General features: G+C 36.3%; 1 protein-coding gene across 7 annotated transcripts in view; it reads left to right on the plus strand.

Moving 5' to 3' along the window:
- The window catches only part of UGGT2 (UDP-glucose glycoprotein glucosyltransferase 2), a 100,489-nt gene that overhangs the window by 68,029 nt on the left and 8,766 nt on the right, over positions 1–23,694 (plus strand). For 3 of the 7 annotated variants that reach the window (XR_011138070.1, XR_011138069.1, XM_068928822.1), the window contains exons 25-32: positions 803–905; positions 7,293–7,372; positions 9,065–9,272; positions 9,694–9,852; positions 10,782–10,867; positions 15,271–15,355; positions 17,125–17,210; positions 23,015–23,113. Coding sequence is in view for 3 of the 7 variants with exons in the window: in XM_068928822.1 (XP_068784923.1) it covers positions 803–905; positions 7,293–7,372; positions 9,065–9,272; positions 9,694–9,852; positions 10,782–10,867; positions 15,271–15,355; positions 17,125–17,210; positions 23,015–23,113 (906 nt within the window). In the remaining 4 variants the exon portion in view is untranslated. Of the gene's footprint in view, positions 1–802; positions 906–7,292; positions 7,373–9,064; positions 9,273–9,693; positions 9,853–10,781; positions 10,868–15,270; positions 15,356–17,124; positions 17,211–22,765; positions 22,826–23,014; positions 23,114–23,694 lie in introns of those variants that run through there. The other 4 variants (XR_011138071.1, XM_068928830.1, XR_011138080.1 and 1 more) reach the window with 3 other exon arrangements.

Here is a 23,694-nt window from a genome sequence, read left to right on the forward strand (position 1 = left end):
GCATGCTTGCCAATGTGCTGGCTCTGTCTCTAATACTTGTTGGAAAGACAAGGGGCAAAGTCAGCAGCGTCTTTTAAGTGACTAAAACGTTTTTCAAGGCTATGCTAATAACACAGAGTAAGTAATATGTTACTGCTTTTTTGGAGGGAGTGTGACATCACTAACACTAGTTATGTTTCTAGAAATATTTTTTGTGGAAAACAAATTAAAACTCTTCATTTTGTGTATTTATAGCACATGATTTTTTCAAATGAGGTTTACTGCCCTTTCCTTCCTGTGGATCTAGATTCCTCTAATCATGCTCACCTTTACTTCTTTTAACAAAGTTTGTCAAATTAATAAATTCTTTTCTGGAAGGCATAGAGCTAATTCATAATTCATCCTATCAAGTTTCACATTTCTCAGTTACCGTTTTTCCCACTGTTATTTTAAAATATGTCACCAGTGGCACTTCTAAAACATAGATACCGGTAAAGGAAACTGTAAAGGGTTCTAGGTACTGCTCTGTGTTTTCCTTTTATTTTATTGAATTAGTAATGCAGTATATATTTAACCAGTAACTGTTATGGAGCTATGGAGATTAATGCTACATTTTAATTGCTGTTGAGTTTGACATTTCTAGTGATAGCATAGGCGGGCACAATAATAAATGTTTGAAATGAGGTAAATGTTAAATGTCTTTGATAATGATAAAATCTAAAGTGGCTCTCATATTACAGGTTTGTATTTTAAAATGTTTATTATTTCCACAAATTTAATTTAGAGCTTTCATGTCACTTATTTATTAACATTTTCTTAACAGTGTAATAAAAATAGATCCTCAACAGAATCAACCATTCTATGATGTTATTGCTATTGTTGATCCATTGACAAGAGAAGCACAGAAGATGGCTCATTTATTGATTGTAAGATGGTGGTGATTTCTTTTAATTTGCATATTTCTACTTTAATTTATATTAAACTTATTTTCTTGTTTTGATATATAGTGTAATCTAGCATTTATGGGGTAAACAGAATTTAAGTACTTTTAAAATATATATTTGATTATTTAAATTTATATTAAAGAGTTGGGGATGATTTAATCCATTACTGTAAGCACCATATTTGCAAGTGAAATATAGATGCCCTGTGAACCAATCCTCTTACGAGTGAGTGCATAAATGTTCTTTATAGTCAGTAGAAAGAAAGGGTGAGATTGCCTGTCTTACAGGGAAAGGATCTTCTGTCTCAAAATCTTAAGAGGCATATGCCTTTTTCCATTGAGCAAGAGCACCTGAGTTTTCCAAAGTACCTAAATGAGGTGGACTAAATCTGGCCCATAACACCGTCACAAGAAGATTGAACGATAAACCTTTCAGCTTGTGGAAGGGTATTTCTCAGTTGATTAATGGTACCGAGAATATCTAAAAATCTCCCATTGTATATAACTGTTGATCATCTAAAGAGAGACTGTCCTAGAAACACAGCTGCTAAAATGATTTCCTTTCTTCACTGGCTGCGAAATATTACTTTACCTCCAGTTCCTTTATAGTTTCCCGTAAAAATGTAAATTTTATCTTCTCTTTATGGTCTGTTAGAATTTTGAAGTCTGCCTCTTGATTCTTGCTGCGTCCTGTTTTATCTTTTTCTTCACAATAATTGTGTAAGTTTCATAAATACTTACATTACTTCCATTTCCATACCCTTTTCTATTCTTTGTATGGAATGTTCAGGCATCTAATTGCTCTTCAGACATAAAAACGTTAAGCTAAGTAAAGCATTTAAAGTTTTCAGGAAAAAATCTGGTATTGCGATGCTTAGTTTTGTTCTGAAATTCTGAAATACTAGCTTTTGTCCAGAACCAGCTCTTTCATTTCACCATTCTCAGTTAAAAGGAAAGTTTGATTCTACCAAGTGAAAATCTTTTGATTGTGAAACTTGAGAAGTCTCTCCGTTCAGCCAAAAGTTCATGTTATGGTATGTGCCTTGAGGTCCTTTCAGCTCAGCTCAGAAGCCTCCAGTCTCCCTAGAGCAGGTTCCCTGATGAGGAATACACATGTCTAGGCAAATGATTCCCATGATGTACTAAACTGTTTAGCAAACAGGGATGCTGCGTGATTCATAGGAGCTATAGCCTTATTCTAGAAGCCAGCCCTGAGGAGATGATAATGAAATGCTATTACAACTAAACAAATCAGAATTGTTTGAATGCAGGTGAAACTCTCTTCAAATTATTTTTTTTCTTTTTCCTAATCAAATTAAATTAACCTGCACATTTAAAAAATTATGATTATCTGAAGAGCAACCTCTGTCTGCCATACAGACCTTCTTGAAGAATTTTTGAGAAAATATGCAGACATATACCCCAAGCCAGAAGGTGAGAGTTCCTAAATGGATGCCTCTTGGATTGTCTTGCCATATGTATGGGTGACTTAAATACTGAAAACTTTAAGGAGTGGGGTATATTTATATTTAAAGGATCTTTTTTGAACAACATAACTGTATGGTGCTCAATGTTATTCATGACGCAAAGTTTGTGTCGTAACTACAGCAGCAAGGAATGACTGATGTCTCAGTCCATGTTGAATGTGCCCACATTATCACTTTTTTGCCCTAGTGAAAACATGCTATCATATTACTTTGTGTCATTTAATAGTCACTTCTCAAAGAAGTCTTTTCATAATATTTTTGACATTAAAAAAAGTCTATTCATATTAGATAGAATTGAAGTTGGGAAGGAGCCATTTACTCCTTCCTGTAGATAATATATATGCCATTTACTCCTTCCTGTAGTTAACCTATATGCTAACTTTACTGTCTAGTTTGAGGAGGTGGCAGTTTGAGGCTGAGGGGAGGTATGAGTGACACCATGAACAAAGCCAAGGCTTTTATCTGTTTTTAAGAAACTGTAGTGGATTTTATAATAAAAACTACTCTATATTCTTGCTAGAGAAAGGCTGGTAATACTTTCCATATAACCCTTGTTTTTGCATTTTTCAAATACTTTTGTCACAGAGCTCAGCGTTGAATATTTCCAGACAAGACAGCAGTCGCTGTCTACAGCAGATCCTGAGAAAACTAACCTTAGCTTGACCAGGGTTTGGCCACATTAGCTATCAGTAGAATACACGGAACAGCTAGTAGGTCCTAAAGTTACAAATGTGGTCCCTAAGGTAATGTGAAAATAGGAGAAATTGCTTCTTCTAAAGATGAGGACAAAATGGGAGAGTTATTTTCCTCGTGATTTGCCAAAAACATATGAAAAAATATTAATCATATTTCTGGTGAACAAACTACCTCCCCCAGACTTCAGTCAGTGGATTTCCTAGCCTAACTGCTCTGCTCCAGCAATGCAAACTGTTTGGACAATACTGCTCTTATTTTCTTGTTCCAGTAACTGTAGCTATGTAAATCAAAGCGCTCAAAAATGTTAAGAGAAAAATCAAACTATTTCTTTTTTCCTTGTCAATTATCTTTTGCCTTTTTTTCTTTATTCCTTCTATTTTTAGGGGATAAAACCTCTCATTATTCTGTTCGTAAAGTGAGGAAGAACCTCTGAAGGAGCCCTTTTTGATAATCTAATCTGATATTTCTAATATAGCACAGGTCACAGGACTTCTTTTTATCAAATTTCCTTTGAAGTAGAAATAGTTCTTTTAATCTAATCCTAATTTGAATATTACCTGTGGTTGAGTATGCGTCACAGTTCCTACTGAGCTTTTTCCAATGGTTAATTAACTTCACTGTTACACTTTAACTTGCAAATTTTTTTTTGGCTCCATGCTGCAGGCATTCATCTTCTCATCGTGTTGTCAGTTATATTGAAGATTCTATTATAAAAGTTTGTTTTGAGTGTAGATGCCTCATATTATGGTGGTGTTCACACAGTTCCCAGCAGTTGGTTGAATTACCATGGTTTAGTGAGTTAGTGCTTTTCAGATGAGGTGTGGTAACTGACAGTACGCATTTTGCTAAGTCATTGCACATGCAAGCTAAAACTTGGGTTTAAATCACTTTCATGCTGTGTAAACTGAAAGAATTCAGTCCTTTGTAATAGTATGAAATACTATCTGAACAAACCTTTCAGTCTCCTCTTAACATTTTCTTGGTTAAAGCAAGCAAAATGAGATCTTGGAATACCTTTCCGTAAAAAAGGTTTTCCAATCTTGTAACCGTTTTCATGTGTTCTCTCTGAATACTCTCCTCATACGCTCTAAATAACAGAACTGATTTCAGTATTCCAGAAGTAGTTGTGCTGCTGCACAGAGATAATACATTCTCTAAATTTCATGATCAGCTGATATCTAGCATGATAACTTAATCGTTCTCAAGGTCGCTTCTTCCCAGAAGAACAACTGTCTGGCACACAGTTGTGTGACTTTTCATTTGGCCATAATTAAATGCATGAGGAATGGTTGTGAAAGGGCACACTGCACACTAAATTGTTTTAAATGTGTGCTGCCTTCTTCATTATTTATTATTTATGATAATCTTTTTGGCATCTTAAGATTGTATGTTTTCTCCATTAAAAGAAAATCTCTGAAGTGAAAGCTATAAAACTGTCTTTTAGGGCCCTGCTGAAAGCAGAGGCCTTCAGTAATTGTTTTAATATATACAGCTACATTTTAAGAATTGTTGTGAAAAACAACTTTTCATCTACTTATTGTGTGTTGTGTTTCTATCTTCTCCCGTCTTCTAAACTTCTTTTAGCTGTTTTTAGCATCTACCCAGGTTATTGTTGGCTTAGAAAGTGTTTCATTCCCATCTCCAGCTATGACTACTTCATTTGTCTTTTTCTCAAAACTGGTATATAAATATTTATTGAACATATTGGTCTTTCATTCTTTTTACTGGTACTTCCATATAGTCATGAATAGCATTTTCTTATATTCTTTTTTTTTTTTTTTTTACAACTTACTTTAAAAAAATTTTATCCATATTTGTCCTATCTGTATATTTTGCTTTCCTTACCAGTTTCCTGCAGTTTCTACCTTTGCTAATACCAGGTTTCCTCTTTTTCATTTATAGTTTTCTTTTTTTTTATAGTTGCCTCACTTTCCTTCTAAACCACAGTTTTTCTTGGTTTTGGATTTTTTTTTCAAACCAGCGCTTATTTCTTTCTCGGTGATTGGACATCATTGGTTTGAACATCTGATAAAGCAATCTTGTGCAGTTTCTAATGTTTATTCATGCTTCTGATTAAACTCTCTCCCTTGTGATTTAGCTTTTTCCAGGTGTGTTAAATTATCCCTTTTAGATCACCAAGCATGCATAAATTATTGATTTGGTCTTCATTCTGCAAACAACAAACCATGTCAATCCAGATTGCTGAAGTACCGCTAACATTGTTCTTACATGGGAGCAGGTTTTTGTCTTCAACATAAAGTCTAATATAGTTTCTGTCGTTTTGGATGTAACGTTTTTATATGGGAAATTAACGTAAAAAATTTGCAATGTGTTTTAGTAGATGAGACATGTAGCACTTGTCAAATGCTTTTTATTCTGAATGGTAGATACTTCAAGAGTAGCTCGCTTTGCCTTCTATTTTGATTTTGGTGGTCTGGAGCCAACCCCAAGTAATACTTTCCCTCCTTATTCTTTATTTATTAGGATATTAATCAGTAAACATTAAAATTCCTTTATTTCTGGAAATATGCAGACTTAAAATGTTACTTATTCCTCCTGGTTTTGTCCATGTGCTCTTTTTTGCATCATTTGTTGTATTTTGTCCGTCCAAATAGTCACACAACCCGGCGGGTTTCAGAAATGGCAGCTAGTTTGCATTTAGGCTTAAAACTTATATTTTCCTCTTGCTCACGGCCCCCACAAAAATTCTTCTTAATTTTGTTCTTAATATTATGAACTACTACTTCTGGAGTGTGAATATATGGATGGAATATTCATATATAGCCATGCCTTGAAAAGTGAATATCAGACAACAACTATAATAATTCCTAAACTTTGTTCTGCCTTCAAATTGTTCCTCAATCTTCCTCTGTCTAGGAAAGGTTTAACTTGGAACTTCTTTTATACTGTAAGCTAGAGATATTATATAACCAAGTTAATTCTGAAAAACTAAATTAATTCTAAATTAATGTGTTAATATCGTAAGCTTTTTTGAGAATATGAAAAAGCATTGATTAACAGTGCTGTTTAGGTGGGTTCAGATGCTCCTTATTTTTTGCTTCTTAACTTGTTCTCATCCTTATGTCACTCCCTCGTCTTTATTTTTTTCCTCAGTAGTTTTTCAGTAATAGTATTTCAGAGTCACAAAGGGTGAGAATGAGAAGCTAGGAGCAGAACGGGTCCCTAAGTCTATGTAAAGTTGTGGCAGTGTAGTAAAGAATACATGTAACCATGGGTTGAACTGGGGAAAGAAAATTACTGGTTATCTTAACAGAGAGATTTAAGAATGGTCTTTGTCTTGTTTCATTCCTGGTTTTACTTACCATTATGTAATTTTAGCCTTAGTGATAATCAGTTTTTTATTTATCTTTATTATCATATTTATTCTTCTAGTAATATCCATAAAGGTAGACAAAGCTGATTTATGTTTTCGAATAAGCAATTTGGTAAAGATAACTTGGGTAAAGGTATTAAATAAATTAATGTTTTTGTTAATTTTAAACAAATTAGATTGCTTACAAAAATAAGAACAAAATACTGTCCTAACACTATGGTTTCTATATAGCATCATCCAAAAAATTCATATTTTAGGAATTTATATGAAGAGATGAAGAAGCTGAGGAAAGTATACATTGTAACTTTCTGAAAGATTTTGAAGTTGATCGAATAGTTTAATGCATCATTAATCCACTACTGACATTGTTAAAATAATTCTGAACTTTACTATATTCAACAGTTTACTATATACAACAATTTAAGAAGTGAGTCATGTTTTAAGTTCAGTTATTAAATAAAAGGCATGTGTTGTACTTATCAACTTTAAAGTGCTTTAAAATCTAGAAAATAATATAAGAATTAAGAGGTAGTAATATAATACTTTGCTCATGCATTGGAAGATGAGGATAACTGCTCTTTAAAATACTGTATCAGTAGTGAAAAAAATTAACATTTTGAATATCAAGAATATTATGTGCTAAATCATGCAGTTTTAGAAAAGGTCAAATCTTTATTTGAAATAACTGACAACATTGCTTAATATGCAGATATATGCAGAACTTTAAAATGTTTGAAATATCTTCTGAAGCTTGAGAAATGACAAAAAGATATGTCACCAGGATAATTTTGGCTTATTTTTATAGTTGGAAAATTACCAAGAACAATTTTTTGTGTGGAATGTTTTTCTGTAGGTACTCAAAGATGTTATCAATATGAAACTCAGGCTGTTTCTGAACTGCAGATCTAAGCTGTCAGAAGTGCCACTGAAGAGGTAAGTAGTTTAGGGCTGTTCTTACAAGTATGTGATCTCACTTGGTTTAGTAAAAAAATCTGTAACAGTGTATTTTCCCTTAAATATAAACAGAGGTTTATATTTCTAGTTGATTTGTTGTACTATTTCTTTTAAATATACACTGAATATTACTGAAGCCATTTGAACTTACCTAGAGAAAAAGGCATTGTAGTTTACGTGCATAATTGAAGAACTGCCTCACTAAGATGCTAAGCATTGTATCACAGAGAACTGATCTAGTCCATCAGATACATCTCATCTGAAAATTCCTTATGCAAATGAATGGAGAGTCTCTTACGCCTGTGAAAACTTTCAGAGAAGGCCTGTCTGCCTAACTTAGTCACTTCTTACAATCCACTGAATCTGTAATGAATTTCAGAGATGCAGTCCACTTAACTCAGACTGACTAAACGTGCAATCAATGTTTGAGATGTTACCATAAGATCTCATCATAGTTCATTAAGAATATTATACCCTAAAAATAGTGCCTTAAATTAAAGGTTATTTAACTAGCTATAAAGACCAGGCTTGACTAGTTCAGTTATAGACATTTACGCTTCAGTGAACTGCCCAGAGAGGTTTCCTTTCCCTCTAAGAGAAATGTTAGGCGCTGCCAGCCTTTGGCAGCTATTTTACCTATTCTTTTTATAAGAGAGAGCTGGTTGTAGCGCCCACCCTTTAGCCAGTGACTAGAGAATAAACCACTTGCCCACAAAGGCCCTAGTTTCTACTCAGTTTGACGGGAACTGAACCCACACCTCATACATTGCAAGGCAGTGTCGTAAGTCTTTTGAGCATCCTGTATGAATGTTCTCATGATTGCTTTTAAAGCTAGCCAATTGGCAGGTTTTAATGCCTGGTTCTTTCCGTGGGCTTGGGAAACGTATTGGGAGGAAGTATTCTAGTCCTTGCCCTGAGGATAGTTTGAATTTTTCTTACAGCAGTGTTTACATATAAAAAGCATCCATATGTACCTGAGTGGTAAAATTATCTTCCTCCTGGTGATGGGTGACTCTTTTTTTTCCTTTTTTTTAACAATTAAATGTCATTTTTTCTATATGAAGTGGTCATTAATTGTTGCTTTTAGTCTCTGCATCTTCAATACTCTTCTTTCTCTGTTGAGATTCTTCTTTTTTTCTTTTTTGTTGAATATCAGTAGAGGAAAGAAGGAAATAATCTTTTTTTTTTTTTGCTCCAGGGATCTTTTCCACGTGGAATAGGGGAAGATTGGGTTAGGAAGAGAGAGACTGCTCCTTTTCTCTGCTCTCTTGTTTTGCTGCTGCTAGTGTCAGGAGCTCTGCCAGAGACACTTCCAGCAAATTGCTGCTTCTGCTTAGTCTAGTGACAGAGATTCTTAGAAGCCATGACGGTCCACATTCAAGATGTTTAGATGCCCCTCTTGGGCATTTATCTTCACAGCCATTGAGAGTGCAAGTGGGAGAGCTGTACTTTCCCAGACAAAATTATCAACAATTAGTTGTTGTCCTGTGCTCATCTACGAGCTCATTTGAGGTGATGTAGGCACTATTTGACAGTACTCCTCAAGAACAGGGAGCTACCATGCCTCCAAACATCATTAATTTGGTAAATGTTCAATATAATTAAAAATACTTTTGAAGGACTTTGTACTTGGAACTCAGCCTTCATACTTTAATAAATGTATTTTTTGAGCACTTCTGTTTTCAACAGCTTCTATCGGTTTGTCCTGGAACCAGAATTAACTTACGGAATCAACAAACGCCTTCCCTCTGAACCTCTGGCAAAATTCCTAGAATTGCCAGAATCGCCCCTTTTGACTCTAAACATGATCACTCCTGAAAGCTGGTTAGTTGAAGCAGTGAACAGTTCCTGTGATCTTGATAACATTCACTTACAAGATGTAAGTAACAGTTTGTAAATATTATAAAACTTATGTTGGATCTTTTTCAGTTCAGGAATTTTTCCACTATATTTTTAATTCTTCAGCTTCAAAGTCACTATATTTGTTCCAGTCACTAAACTTATGCAACATATTGAAAGTGTTTAATCCCCCAAAACTGTGCATTTAGATGATAAGTTGTAAAATCAAAGGTTGGGATTTACCTTACCAGAGATAAGTCTCTGTCTCCTTGAGTGGTTGATCCTCTCTGTCTTGGATACCCGTTGTAAAATTGAGTGAATTCACCTCTGGAAGGGCCTTTCTCTTGTTGACAGTTGAAATTAGTTGATATAAAAACGACTCAACATGTCTGTTGTTGTAATATGTTGCTTTTTCACATAGTTAAAAGACATACTTTAGTGATTAAATGTTCCTTCCGCAGATAAAAGGGACTGTTATAGCAGAATATGAACTAGAATATATATTGCTTGAAGGACATTGCTTTGATGTGACCACCGGACAACCTCCTCGAGGGTTACAGTTCACTTTGGGCACAAAGAATAATCCTGTCATGGTTGATACTATTGTGATGGCCAATCTGGTAAGTATTAGTTATGGAAATAGTCATTACAATTGCACACTCTTCATGAAAATTCTTTGAGATTCTTATTCTTTAAATCCATTCCTCTATGTTGCAAATTAGAAATGTTAAAAGTAACAGGAGTTATTCCAGAATTGAGATCATCTACAAAATAAAAAGTACATTTCTAATTTTCCTGGCTTTTTTTCCTGTTCTGATCCGATACAGGTTTGGATTTAGCCTAATTTCAGATCCTGAACTGAAGTACCTAAACTAGCAGTCTAGTTGCTTTCAGTTGTTATTTCTGAAGTGAAAGATTAATTTTGTATTGGCCAAGGTAATTTCTTAGGGAAAGAGTGATTTTGACAAATAGGACCTATTAGCCATCTGCTATTCTCTGTTTGTTGTGAAAATTGTATCATAAGGAATAAAATACTTAACGAACTGCAAATCCTTGGCTCTTACACAAGTACTGAATACTTTCTCAATACTAGGTGTTCAACATGATGAAACGCTTAATGTTTCTTCACGTTCCATCCGTTGCTTTATCTGGGATTCACATAGTGTAGCTGTGTGCAGTGATTCTAAATTGGGAAAGAGCTGTGTTGACTAGGAAAGTTGTTCCAGACAAAAATTTTCAAAGAAACTTTCCATCCAAGGATCTGTTTAATAGTTAATTTCTTTACTGCTCACTTCCTTGTTATTGTAGATGGAGATTTTGTATATGTCTCAAGTTCAGCTAAAAACTAATGGAGCACTAAGAGACATTAATATAGACATAAAGGAAAGGTGATACTTGGCTGCATCACTTCCAGGGCTAGCATGGCATTAGGTTAATAACTTTGGCCGCCGTATCAAGTGTTGGATAATTGATGTTTGTGTGTGTACATGGTTGATTCTGAACAGCTGATAGAACTTCTTTCTTTTTTTTTGTTTCCCTTTTTTCATAGGGATATTTTCAGCTGAAAGCGAATCCAGGTGCTTGGACTCTGAGACTGCGTAAAGGAAGATCCGAAGAGATTTATCATGTTTTTTCGTAAGTAGTAATCTATCTTCAGAAAACATCCGTCTACCTTATAAATGAGTTTGTTGAAATGCAACATGTTTAAAAAAATTGTGATGTTACAGAAGAAAAATGAACAAAAATAACATGAAACAGTAGAACAAGAAGCAAATGATGATTTAAAGTTGATACGTTTATTTTCTGGAATGGTAAGGGGGAGGTTTTATAAAGCCTAAAACTAACATTGAAAGCCTCCCTTTTCAGGAGGGTTTTTGGTAAAGTAGAGCTCATTAGCTACACGTTTTGCTATATTTCTGCATAGCTAAGTGGCAAAATAAAAAAGTATTCTATATAATCCCCTTGAGTACGATCTAGAATTGCATGTGTAAGTTGAGAACCTGGAAATAAAACAGAGTATGTGATAGGAGTCAAGACTATATTCCTGATATTCTACATACTATAACAAATTTTTACTTCCGACTAGAATGACAAATTCTGAAGTTCCAAGACCAGATTTGATTTATCTGTGAAATTTTACCAATGATTCTGGCCTGATACTGTTTTTAATCAGGTTATGGTTCTGAGTAGAGATAGCTGTCTTTCATTTCAAACTACTTGTTTTATTGAGGGTGTTTTTGTAATATTTAGCACTTCTGCAATTATCATTGAGGCAGTATGTTTTATTTAAAACCTTGGTCTTTTTCAGCATCCTTTTACTATTAGTTGCCTTTTCTGTTCTCTTCAGTAAATTCTCCATTCTGATTAGACGTCTATTCTGCTTACACTATGTTATGCTGTGATTTAAAATTTGAAATCACTTTTGTTTCCATTATTGAAAAATGAGGCCCTTCCGAAGGGGCCTTCGCCTGTCCGTCAAAGCACTGTAGTCATGGGAGCTGTCCACCACAGCTGTCTCTGGGATCTACTGAGATCATAGCTTTGTGGCTGTGAAACTTAAAATTCCTCTTGTTTGTTTCCCATCCTGAGTGTATTCACGGACAGGCACTTGAGACAGGCCACCAGTCATGCCACTTTCTCAGGGGAAGTGGGAGAACTTCCCATATCGTGTGCTCCCGTAAGCACTTCCTTATTGCCCCCGTAACTCTAATTCTTTTCAGTCAGAAAGTGACTGTTCCCTGACAGACCTGTGGACAATCATTTTAGGGCACAAATGTTCTGCAGGGTGCCCTACCGTCCTTGTTACAGTGTGCACATACAGGCCACATGCTGACTTCCAAAAAGTGTGCACATTTGCACTAGTGGAGTGCGCCATAGTTTCCTTTTAGTCCTTGGATCCTGTCACATCTTGATACGGAATAAAGACATGATCAAGGTTGCTGTGGAAATACAACAGTGAGTGGTCTGTGAGACAAATTTCTGTCTATCCAACTTGCAGAACTTCTCTCAATTGACTTTCTGTCATTTTATACGTTTTTCATTTACTGCTTTGTTCTTGGTATTGAAACCCATCAATATTTCACTCCTCTTTGGTATCTTACCTAGAAAATGTTGTAAGATCTTAGGGGGCATGTCTGCTATGGAAAAATAAGCAGTTGTTTGAAAGCTCTGTCTATACTTGAAGGCATTTTGATATGTTAATACATAGTATGCTGAAGGCACTCATCAAGGCTTGACACTGGCAGAATCTCTAGCTACACAGCTACCGGACACTTGCCCATTCAGATCAGAGCATGGTTAGCATTATCGTGCAACCACATGCACTAAATTCCATAGAAATGTCACTAGTGTTTTTGTTGATTAATATTTTGGTATTCCTGATATACCTAACGTGTAGTTCCACCAATACGTCTGGCTGTAGCGTTGCATACCTAACTCTCCAACAGTGTCTTGATCAGCTTGAGCAAGTACCATCAATTTGACACTCAAATTTTTTCAGCCCTGAGGGGTGCCTCTGAATGCAGTATTATTGATGGGTAGCATCCCTTCTGAACAGGAACATTATATTCATTTCAACTCTAGGCTTTTTTCTTCAATTCAGCATGATTCTTAGTCATCTAAGAATCACTGTGGTTGCACCTTAATGTAGGGACTTAGAAGCACCTTCAATGCCTTGGACTGCTTCTGTACCCTGGCTGCATCTTAGCTGCACCAGCTCTCTTTGAAGAAACCCCTGTGTGTGGAAAGAAAGTCACATTGTACTGCAGTAACTGGCATTTAGGTGCTGTCTCTGGGGTTTTCACAAGGAACGTATGCTAGCTGCAGTTCCAACTATTGCTTGGAAGAATCTTCTTTTTATCATGTTTTATGTAACAGCATAGATCTGTAACTTATTGGGGTTCCTTTTGAAGATTTGGATCTGATCCCTTCTAGAGGAACAGCATTGTTTTATTTCAGCTTCAGTTCAATTTTTTTTTTCTCCCTTTAATTTTGTGGGCTGAAACAGATCTGTTTCCTTATATGATATTTATTATTACTCAGAGTTCAGCACCGTACAGATTCATATGATATTTAGTCACCAGCTACTGTTAAAAAATGAAAAAAATGATGAACATGTTTGCTTTTTTGATTTTAGTGTCTAATACAGAGGTAAATAATTTATTTTTTGTCTATATAAATAGACAGCTTTTGGAATAAGCGCTTTTTTTCAAACACTACTTATAACAAGGATCATTATTTTGAAGCATTATTTTGAAGAATTAAGAGAGACTTACCTAAAAACAAGTGAAGATTTTTCTTTATAAGTACTCGTTGAGAATATAGTTGTTTTCACTAGAAATCAAAATAAAGAGAAAGAGTTGGTCGGGAAAAGCTGTTACCATAGTGTGATAGTAGGAAGTATACAAAGATGTGACTGGAGAAACAGATTAACTATCCAAGGTTAATGGTAACTATCATTATCTTCATTACATTGTTTATATTAGGCTGGAAATTCATCACACTAGGTGAAAACATCACACAGTGAAAATAGTTGGAGCTGAGAAAAGATGGAATTAACGATGAGGGATCCAGTGAAGAGATTTAGGGAGACAAGGTTAAATTAAATAAAATCATTAGATTATTAAACTATAGAATTAATTAAACTATTAAATGATTAAATTATTAAATTTATGGCCAAACCAAATATTTTTAGAGAGTATTCTAAAGACTTTGGAAAAGTCTATTCATCCTTAGAGCTACAGAGCTAACTACAGAATTCAGAACATGGAGATTTTGAGGTAACTTAGTGAACAATAGGAAAAAAGATGGAAAAACTGACAACAAAAATGAAAACACTCTTTAAAATATTGACTGTGCCAGCTGCTTGCCTTGCAAAAAGCACTTTGTGGTTGGCTCTGATTTTACCATTTATAGAACTTGTTATCACATAGTTTATTTAAAATAGAGAGCTATGCCATTTTGTTTTTAGTACTGTATATCTCTGTGATAAAAAGACAGTTCTTGGCCCAGTGTTCATACCTGTGATATTTTAAAAGCATGAAAATATAACTGAATCAGAGACTGGAGAGGTCAAGATAATGTTGAGCAGATTCTTTTGTGCAGGAATCAGGCATCTCCATGAAACTTAGAGACCGTAGGCACGTTTTACAAAAAACAGTTAAATAGAAAATGTGGATAAATATATAAAATCCTGTCATTTTTAGGTAAGTACCATGAAACAGATTGAAGCAAAATATGAATAGTTCTCTTTTTCTAGGCAAAAATAAGTCAAGACTAAGCAGTAGTAGATTACTTTCTGAAAGCAGTATTTTGTCCACTTCATCTCAGCAAGTCAAAGCTAATAATGCTGAAAGAATACGATTGAAGGGAAAATATATGGGCTTTTGAGGTACAAAACTATGGGAATTAAGAAGTGTGTTATTACACTGCATCAGAGAGAGATGGCAACATTTTTCATACTTCTCTCTCAGTGAATTGCAGTACAGTTTAGACATGCCTGAATGGCTTTAAACTGACATTCAGTAAGGCAAATGTGCATGTGCTGCGTTGCGGCAGCCATGTCAGTAGGGATACGGTTACCAAAGCCAGCCAGCTGAAAGCCAATCTTAATATTTCAACACTGTGGTGCAACTTGCCCCAAACTTTAAAGCAGATTTATTTTAAAAGATGATTTAGTGCAATCATGCAGCAATTTCTGGGATATATGTGTTTTACATATTTAAAAATTAATAGTTTAATGTATTTTGGTATAATAAATATCTGTATAATATACAGCTTTAGATGTCTGGTTTTCCTGACTTCTTGATAAAATTTCCTGTAAAAATATAAATTAAAGAGTGAGGGCTACAACTGTGGGCAGTGTCTAGTGAAGAATAAAACTCAGAAAGATTCTAAGGTTAAGATGCAGTTAGGTGCAAGTGAAGAAATTTTGCTTCAATAAATATTGAGAGTCCGAAACCTTATACTGTAATTAGGCACAAGTGATAATGCATGTGTTAATGAGTCAGTATGTTTGCATGGTGTTTTTCCCTTCACAGCCATGAAGGAACAGATTCTGTGACTGACCTGGCAGATGTTATTGTGGTATTAAACAACTTCAGAAGCAAAATTATCAAAGTCCAAGTATGTAAAGAGATCCTTTCTGTCTGCGCTATTTCTTTATATGAAATACGAATAATGCTCACATGTCTTAGGCTGTATTTAGTTGGAAGCTGCGTACTGGAATATGTTATTTAGATTTTGTAAAAATTAAATAGAGAAGGGATGTGTGAATTAATGTAGTTAATTCAACCCAGTCAAGTTATACTACTTGCATGGGAAATTCTTAAATAGTTGTTAAAAAATACATACAAGGCCGTAACATGAATAGGATTCATCTCATCTAGTTTAAGCTATATGTATATCTACGTAGTCTGAACTAGTTGCCTTGAAGTCCCTCTGCGGTGAACGTAAAGAGAAAGACAGTCCAAAGGACTGTTCATCCCGTTTCAATTATATATTTAAAATAAGGGGGATGACCTCCCATCTTCAGCTACCCAGTTCTCTCCAATGACTGAGGGGTGGGGGTGTTACATGAATAGTTTAGTCTAGATGCTTAAGTTTTGGGAAGCTAAAATTAAATATGTTAAATTCTACTAAAAGTTACCAAATTTATGTAAATGACTTTCCATTATTTCTTTCTTAATGATACATCAAAAATAGATTATGAAACATAGATTATTTTAAGAACCACCAACCTCACAGTATTACATATTTTCTATTTTTTTTGTAAAGATTTTTTTTGTGTAGGTGTACTTGGCACGTTATATCCTAATTTTAGACCTTGGGAAGGAGAGAAAACAATGTAAACATAAATACAAAGGGGGAATAAAAAAACCGAAATATTTTTCCTGAGTCTCTTCCCCACTCCTGTCACTGAAAGTCTCCAGAACCTTGAGAAAATTTGTAACTCTCTGTGGGGGGTGCAGAGCCTGCCTTTAAACCACAGAGAAAGGGTAATACCATTTAGGTCAAAAAAGGAAAATTATTTTATGCGACAGGTGGTGCATGTTAAGCTAGTAACTACAATGTATATATTATATCATGTCTGATTTAAATTCAGTTAAACTATAGAATCACTTTAGTCATATCTAGGATATGGCTTCAGGAACATTAGCTAAAAAGGCCCATGGTTTAGGGTGAATAGAAATCTGTATGCATTAGCTTGACAGTGTAAACAAGTGAAAATAATATGGATATAATTGAATATATTCAAACACTCAGTGCTTTAAAAGCTGTTTGAGTTTCAAAAATAATAATCTTTTACTCGAGGAAAACAGTCAGCCAACAAATTAATTTAAAGCCTTCATTAGGCATCTGTGTAAGACAGCAGAAATTGCATAAGTTATATGGGACAGCGTGTGGTTCAGTGACAGATTTGTCACTTTCTCCCTGTGAACGGGTTATGAGAATCACAGTTTCCCTACTTCTAAGTTCCTTGCATACCCTACTACCTTTTCTCTGTCAGCTGATGGCAGATCACAAAATTATGAGTTAATCTTTCATCAGGGAGGAAAATGAGCCACAGTTCAGCCCAATTTTAGTTACTGTTGGCATATACAAGTACAGAGGGCTTGAGCGTGCTGTTTTATTTGAGATATGAATCCCTATTTAATCTTTCATAAATGATTACTTTGCTTCTCTTTGCAGTGAGTTCTGTACAAAATACCTTTAAAATATGAAATAGCATTTTTACAATTTAATACAGTTCTGTAATTATTTTACTGAAATAGGAATTGCTAAGCTATTAGTCCAGCTAACCAGTAAGTCCACCATAGTTCGATATCACAATTGAAGTAGTAATTATCAGCTAACTTTCCAAATTATGTGAATTCATTTATTGTAATGACTAGGTGCAGAAAAAGTCTGATAAAGTGAATGAAGATCTCCTTACTGATGAAATAACAGAAGAAAAAGGAAATTGGAACTCAGTTACAAGGTAATGAATAGTTTGCTTGTACTTTAACCGTGCCAGGATTTGCTTATTATGCATAGCATAAGTGTTCCTTGGTTGATGGTCATAAAAATATGTAAAAAGGCTCAGTGTTACCTCAAGGAATTTATAATAGAAATAAATGTCAAAGAAAGACGAACTATAATGTCTGGTACATCTCATTATTTCTTTTTTTTTTGGTCTTTTCTTTCCATTTCTAGTTCTGCTCATTTTCTCTGTCAACATTACTTTTATTTTGTTGTAGCAGGGAATCCATCTCAGTATGAAAATCTCAGGCAGTTATGTGGTACTCAGATATCTCAAATCGAACATCTAAAAGCAGGCTATGATGCTGCTTGTCTGTTATCAGATATGATTCATGAAAGCTCAAGAAATGCTTTCTTATTTGTCAGCCAAATATCTGTTACTTTAAAGTTGGCCTCTATTATAAATTATTATAATAATAAACATATAAATAATGTTTAAAACATATAATTGTTTGGGGCTAGTGACATTGCAGTATTTTGTTATACCATTGTAAACCTTTGTTTTCAGGTGCTCATAACGTTGCTCAGAATTCTGTTGTCTGTTCATGTTGTTTGTTTTGGGCTGATTTTATTAATCGCAATTCAAATTTTATTGATAAAATACAAATTCTCATGAAATTGTTATATCACTTTTGAGGATGAGGTTATGGCAAAAAAAGGATGTTTCATCTTTGTTTAAAAAAAAAAGGTCTGGCTTTTTTTTTTTTAAGAGACTAGTACATCCATGCTGTGGTTCCGAACACAGGAATGTTTTATCATTTTCTAATAGATGCTAGTTGTCCTTTTAAGAGTATTTCAGTCAGATGACCTTTGACCAATATGTTTGAGAAATCATGGCCTAGATGCTTTCCTAACATTCTTTCCTTGTAACTCTTCAAAGACCTTTTGCACGAGAAATGTCTCAAAAATACAATGTTCTTTAGCTGAAAGTGAGAGTGCTCAAGGTACTGGCTGAATTCCAAATGACTTGCTGAATCATTTGTTCTCAGTATTTCTTAACACTGAAGAAAAATGAGTTTGGATCTTTAATCCAGAATGCTAACAACATAATAAATTCAGCTGTCGTTTCAATGTGACAATTGTAATGCCTCTTGGGGATCTTCAGGGCTGTCTTTTGGCTCTTAATTTGCAAGATGTTTTCGTAGACAACTATGGAACTTATGTTCTTATGTTCCAAACAAATTATTTTACAAAGATACTGTCCTAAGACACTATCCAGTTCATAGGAAATACTCGGTTTTGGTGATTCCAACGCAGCATTTGTTTCTGCATTGTGCTATGAAACACTAAGCTGTCACGTCTGTCTATCTGCAGTGGCAAAGAACAGAAAATAATGCATTCTGTAATAGCCAGCTGAGTGACCCGATTCATTTAAAATTATATTCAGTGGCAATTCATTGACTTGACTGTATTAATAACTTAGTCCAAGTAGTTATGAACCTCTTTGCCTCAGAAGAAAAGAGAAGTTGCAGTACTAGTCATGGGGCAAATGTATCTATGTGATCAGCCTCAGATCTAGGTAGCTTTGATCATTCAAGGTCTACTGCAGAGGTAAACTCTGATTCCTCCATTGTTCAGAAGAAGAAACTGTCTTTGGACTGTAAGTCAGTTAGTAGGAAAGGGATAATTTCAGGAATAGGTATTTAAGGAGAATGGCTTTTTCATCTTTCTATCTTTGAAGACTTTCATGAAGACTCTCTGGCCACAAGGGATTGCTGCAAGGCTCAAAAAACATTTTCTTCCATTTTCAGTAGCTTTGACCCTGGTTATGGGTCACAAAGCATCTAGAAAAGATAAAGAAAAGGCATAGTTGGTCTAGTTTATCTAGTAAACAGTTGACTCCCATTAATCCTCAGCACACACACACACATTTGTTGCTAGAACCAGGACTGGCCTTTGTTTTCAGCTTTGTCTTCTCTCCTGACCAGACCCCTCTTGTGTCTTGCATAAGTACCTGGACATTTTATGAGAGTCTCTGTTGCTGGTTTTGTGCTTACTTCCATTTAGCCACAGATGATTTCACTGTAACAATATTGACCAGATGAAGAAAGCCTCCCAGGCTGTCATACTGCAACTCTCAAAAATTCTACCTGAAGCCACAGGTCAGGGAAATGTACCCGCATTTCTTCACAAAGGTGGCCTCTTTCCCACAATGATGTTGGTCAAAGGAACTTTTCCTCATCTTCAAAGGAAATGGAAGAAAAAAAGAAGTTGTGAAAATCTTAGCTTCCTCCAAGTAGGTTACAAGGCCAGAGGTCTCACGATGTTCTAGGTCTTGCTTTATTTCACAGTAGGTTAGTTCATGAACATGTATCAGGCTCAACACTTGGCTGGGCTTTTGAAGTTCTTTCCCCAGTAAGGGTCTTAGTTGTTTTTCCTCTTCACGGTTATAGCTCAGCATGTTTGTCCAGGGCATGATTTGAGGCCTGTGGTTTGTCTGTCAGCTCCTTCCTGTCTAGGAACTTGTCAAATAGAAACTGTTCACCTCTGGTATCACTGAATGACAAGTATATCCTGGCAGCATGCTGTTCATTAGGGGAATTCTCATTTGTTCTTAGGTGGAGTGTGTCGCCAAAGCATACCGCAGCACACAGGTCCGTTCCTAACTGATCTGACCCCCTGCAATTGGCTGCTTTTCTCTTGCCACTTTATGGGTTAACCCAGCCGTCTTCAGAGCAGCTTATTGAGTTTGGAAGATGTCTACCTTCTGCATAGCTTCGCATAACCAATATATTCAAGATTCCTGCATCAGAAACTGATTTTCTTTTTTCACGTCTGTCTTTGCGGTCACGTGTGGTGATGGTAGCATTACAAAGAACATGACAGTGTTTCAGTCCTACTATCACTAAGCGTAAGAAGTAGGACGAAAAAGGCAGAAAGAAAGAAGACAGACTGCTCAGAAATGTGAACTACAGCCTATTTTACAGAATCACAGAATCACAGAATCGTTTAGGTTGGAAGGGACCTCTGGAGATCATCTAGTCCAACCTCCCTGCTCAAGCAGGGTCACCTAGAGCATATTGCCCAGGATCACGTCCAGACGGCTTTTGAATATCTCCAGGGAAGGAGACTCCACCACCCCTCTGGGCAACCTGTTCCAATGCTCTGTCACCCTCACAGTGAAGAAGTTTTTTCTCAGGTTCAGATGGAACTTCCTGTGGTTCAGTTTCTGCCCATTGCCTCTTGTCCTGTCGCTGGGCACCACGGAGAAGAGGCTGGCCTCATCCTCTTGACACCCCCCCTTCAGATACTTGTACACGTTGATGAGATCCCCTCTCAATCTTCTCTTCTCCAGGCTGAACAGGCCCAGCTCTTGCAGTCTTTCTTCATAGGAGAGATGCTCCAGCCCTCTAATCATCTTGGTAGCCCTCCGCTGGACTCTCTCCAGGAGTGCCATGTCTCTCTTGTACTGGGGAGCCCAGAACTGGACACAGTACTCCAGGTGAGGCCTCACCAGGGCTGAATAGAGGGGCAGGATCACCTCCCTCGACCTGCTGGCAACACTCTGCCTAATGCACCCTAGGATCCCATTGGCCTTCTTGGCCACAAGGGCACACTGCTGGCTCATGTTTAACTTGTTGTCCACCAGCACTCCCAGGTCCTTCTCGGCAGAGCTACTTTCCAACAGGTCAGTCCCCAGCCTGTACTGGTGCATGGGATTATTCCTGCCTAGGTGCAGGACCTTGCACTTGCCTTTGTTGAACTTCATGAGGTTCCTCTCCGCCCACCTCTCCAGCCTGTCCAGGTCCCTCTGAATGGCAGCACAGTCTTCTGGTGTGTCAGCCACTCCCCCCAGTTTAGTATCATCAGCAAACTTGCTGAGGGTGCACTCTGTCCCTTCCTCCAGGTCATTGATGAATATATTGAACAAGACTGGGCCCAGGACTGACCCCTGGGGGACACCACTAGCCACAGGCCTCCAACTTGACTCTGCGCCATTCACCACAACCCTCTGAGCTCGGCCATCCAGCCAGTTCTCAATCCACCTCACTGTCCACTCATCTAGCCCACACTTCCTGAGCTTACCTACGAGGATGTGATGGCAGACAGTGTCCAAAGCCTTGCTGAAGTCCAGAAAGACAACATCCACTGCTCTGCCCTCATCTACCCAGCCAGTCATTCTGTCATAGAAGGCTATCAGATTGGTCAAGCATGATTTCCCTTTGGTGAATCCATGCTGACTACTCCTGATCACCTTCTTGTCCTCCAGATGCTTAGTGATGACCTCCAGGATGAGCTGTTCCATCACCTTTCCAGGGATGGAGGTGAGGCTGACAGGCCTGTAGGTGCCTTTTAACCTGTGAGAACTCTGTGTTGAGGAGATGTATTCTTCCAAGATGTCACTCCGTACAGTCATTGCTGCTCCACTTATGTCCCTTTCTTCTGTATTTGCCTTGGTCCTTATCAGGTATGATTATACTGTCTCCTTTACCATTCCTGAGCGAGAACTTGGGTTTCTCAAAACATTCATTAATGTCTTGACACCACTTAACACATTGCAGCTTAGGAGCTTTCAACTTCGTGTTATGGGAGTAAGATGAATCCTTTAAACTCTTTGTAGATCTGAGGCTTGTATCATTTGTCCATGAAGCTTATGAGAGAGATTTATTTTTGTACTTTTTGATACATATCTAAGCACATGAAGAAACACGCTTCTTAGTAGTTTTAGTTTCAACTAAAAGGATCTGGAAAATCCAGGTCTTTGACTGTCAATTTAATAGAAAAGGGTCACTTAGTCTAGGCTAGTCTTTGCCTCAAAAAGGGAATATTGAAGTGAATTTCCAGCAATATCAAACTATGCAGTAATCAGTTTGGCTAAGGCAGCTTTTGCAGTTCAGAGATCTGTAAAATACCTCTTTGAGGGAGACTGCAGCTACCCTTCCTCTAGCTGTGTATGCTAGAAGGCACAGGTGATTAAAGAGCAAGGCTTGGCTGGCCTTGGTATTTAAAAAGATTTTAGTCTTAGAAGCACAGAATTCTTTTGCAGAAATAGAAAATCTGTTCACAGTTTAACTTCAAAGATCTGCAGAAACTATGGGAGAGTAAATGGAGAAATTCATGGAAGAATCCAGCAGGGATTATGAAAAAAACACTTCTTGCACAGGAAGTCCTTTTACTACATGTTGTGAGGGTATTCTTGGAAATACAACTATTGCTTGGCCTTGCCATCTGCTGTTGACCACCACTGAAAACAAGGTACGGGTCACTAAATAGGTGATTTAGCCTGGCATGGCTGTTTTTATTATTTTCAGTACATATTTCAGAGTATGTTTTCACCCATCATTATTCAGATCAAACACTACTTAAAACCCTGATATATCTGCATGGCCATGCAGACATCTTCTTGGAAATGCATTAGTTCTTGTGATATGAAATATACATGGCTGAAGCTTCAGAAATAATTGTTGCTAATTTTAAAATACCTAGTTCCTCAAGATATTTTGGCTTTGTGTATTTCTGATATCTGCTTTGCTGAAATGCTGAGTTCTTGTCAATTTGGATTCTGTTTGATAGAAAAAAAAGGGAGTTGTTCCACAGTTTGTCCTGGATGACTGGGTGCTGATGACATGCAAGGTGAGGTGTTGTTCTGAGAAGCTTTCAGTAGTATAGGCATGTGCAGTGGAAGTGGAATATAACTGTATTCAGTTACTGCAGGGTGTTTCTTTTGTATATTGTCTGACTTTTAAGTAAAAAGCTGAATAGTAATGTCATAGCATATTGTTTCTGCAGAATGTATACTTTTATAATTTTGGATTTTTTTAGTTTTTCAGAAGAAATTCCAATAGAGGAGAACGAAAAGCAAAGTGATATTCTTAACATTTTTTCAGTTGCTTCAGGCCATTTATATGAACGTTTTTTAAGGTAAGAAAACGTAAAAGGGAAGCAATTTCATAGATAATGTAGGCGTTCATCCTAAAATTAAGCAGCTTCAAGAAGGTAACTTTTGACAAAGTAGAAAGAATAAATTGTTTAAATGTAGAAAAGTTATATACAATGAGAACCAAATTCATCTTTCTTTGAGGACAAAGTGATACAATGTATAGATGTTCAAAAATATCATTATTTTTTGAAGAAGGAAAAGTATTACTCATGCCTTTAATGACTGCATGGGCTAAGTGTGAACATACAGGATGAAGTTCAGCCTGTTTGTGAAGATATAGCACCACTAACTTCTTTAGGGTTCGATCTGCTTGTGTTTAGTCCAAACTGTGAATACTACTGTATGCGTATATATGACCTTACTTATATCTCAGTGGGTTATTCAATAGGCAAAGATTTCTTTGAAGGAACTCTTGACAGTTGAGTCTGATCTATTCACAACTGTGTCTCTGCTACTTTTCTGATTTCTGTATTTACGTACAGGTGTCAGATTTAGTGATTTTCTTATCCTAAAATGGAATTTCACAACTCTTCATGCATACTAATTTGCAAAGTAGTATTCT

Source organism: Struthio camelus, chromosome 1 (assembly GCF_040807025.1).
Source record: "Struthio camelus isolate bStrCam1 chromosome 1, bStrCam1.hap1, whole genome shotgun sequence".
Classification (NCBI taxonomy): domain Eukaryota; kingdom Metazoa; phylum Chordata; class Aves; order Struthioniformes; family Struthionidae; genus Struthio; species Struthio camelus.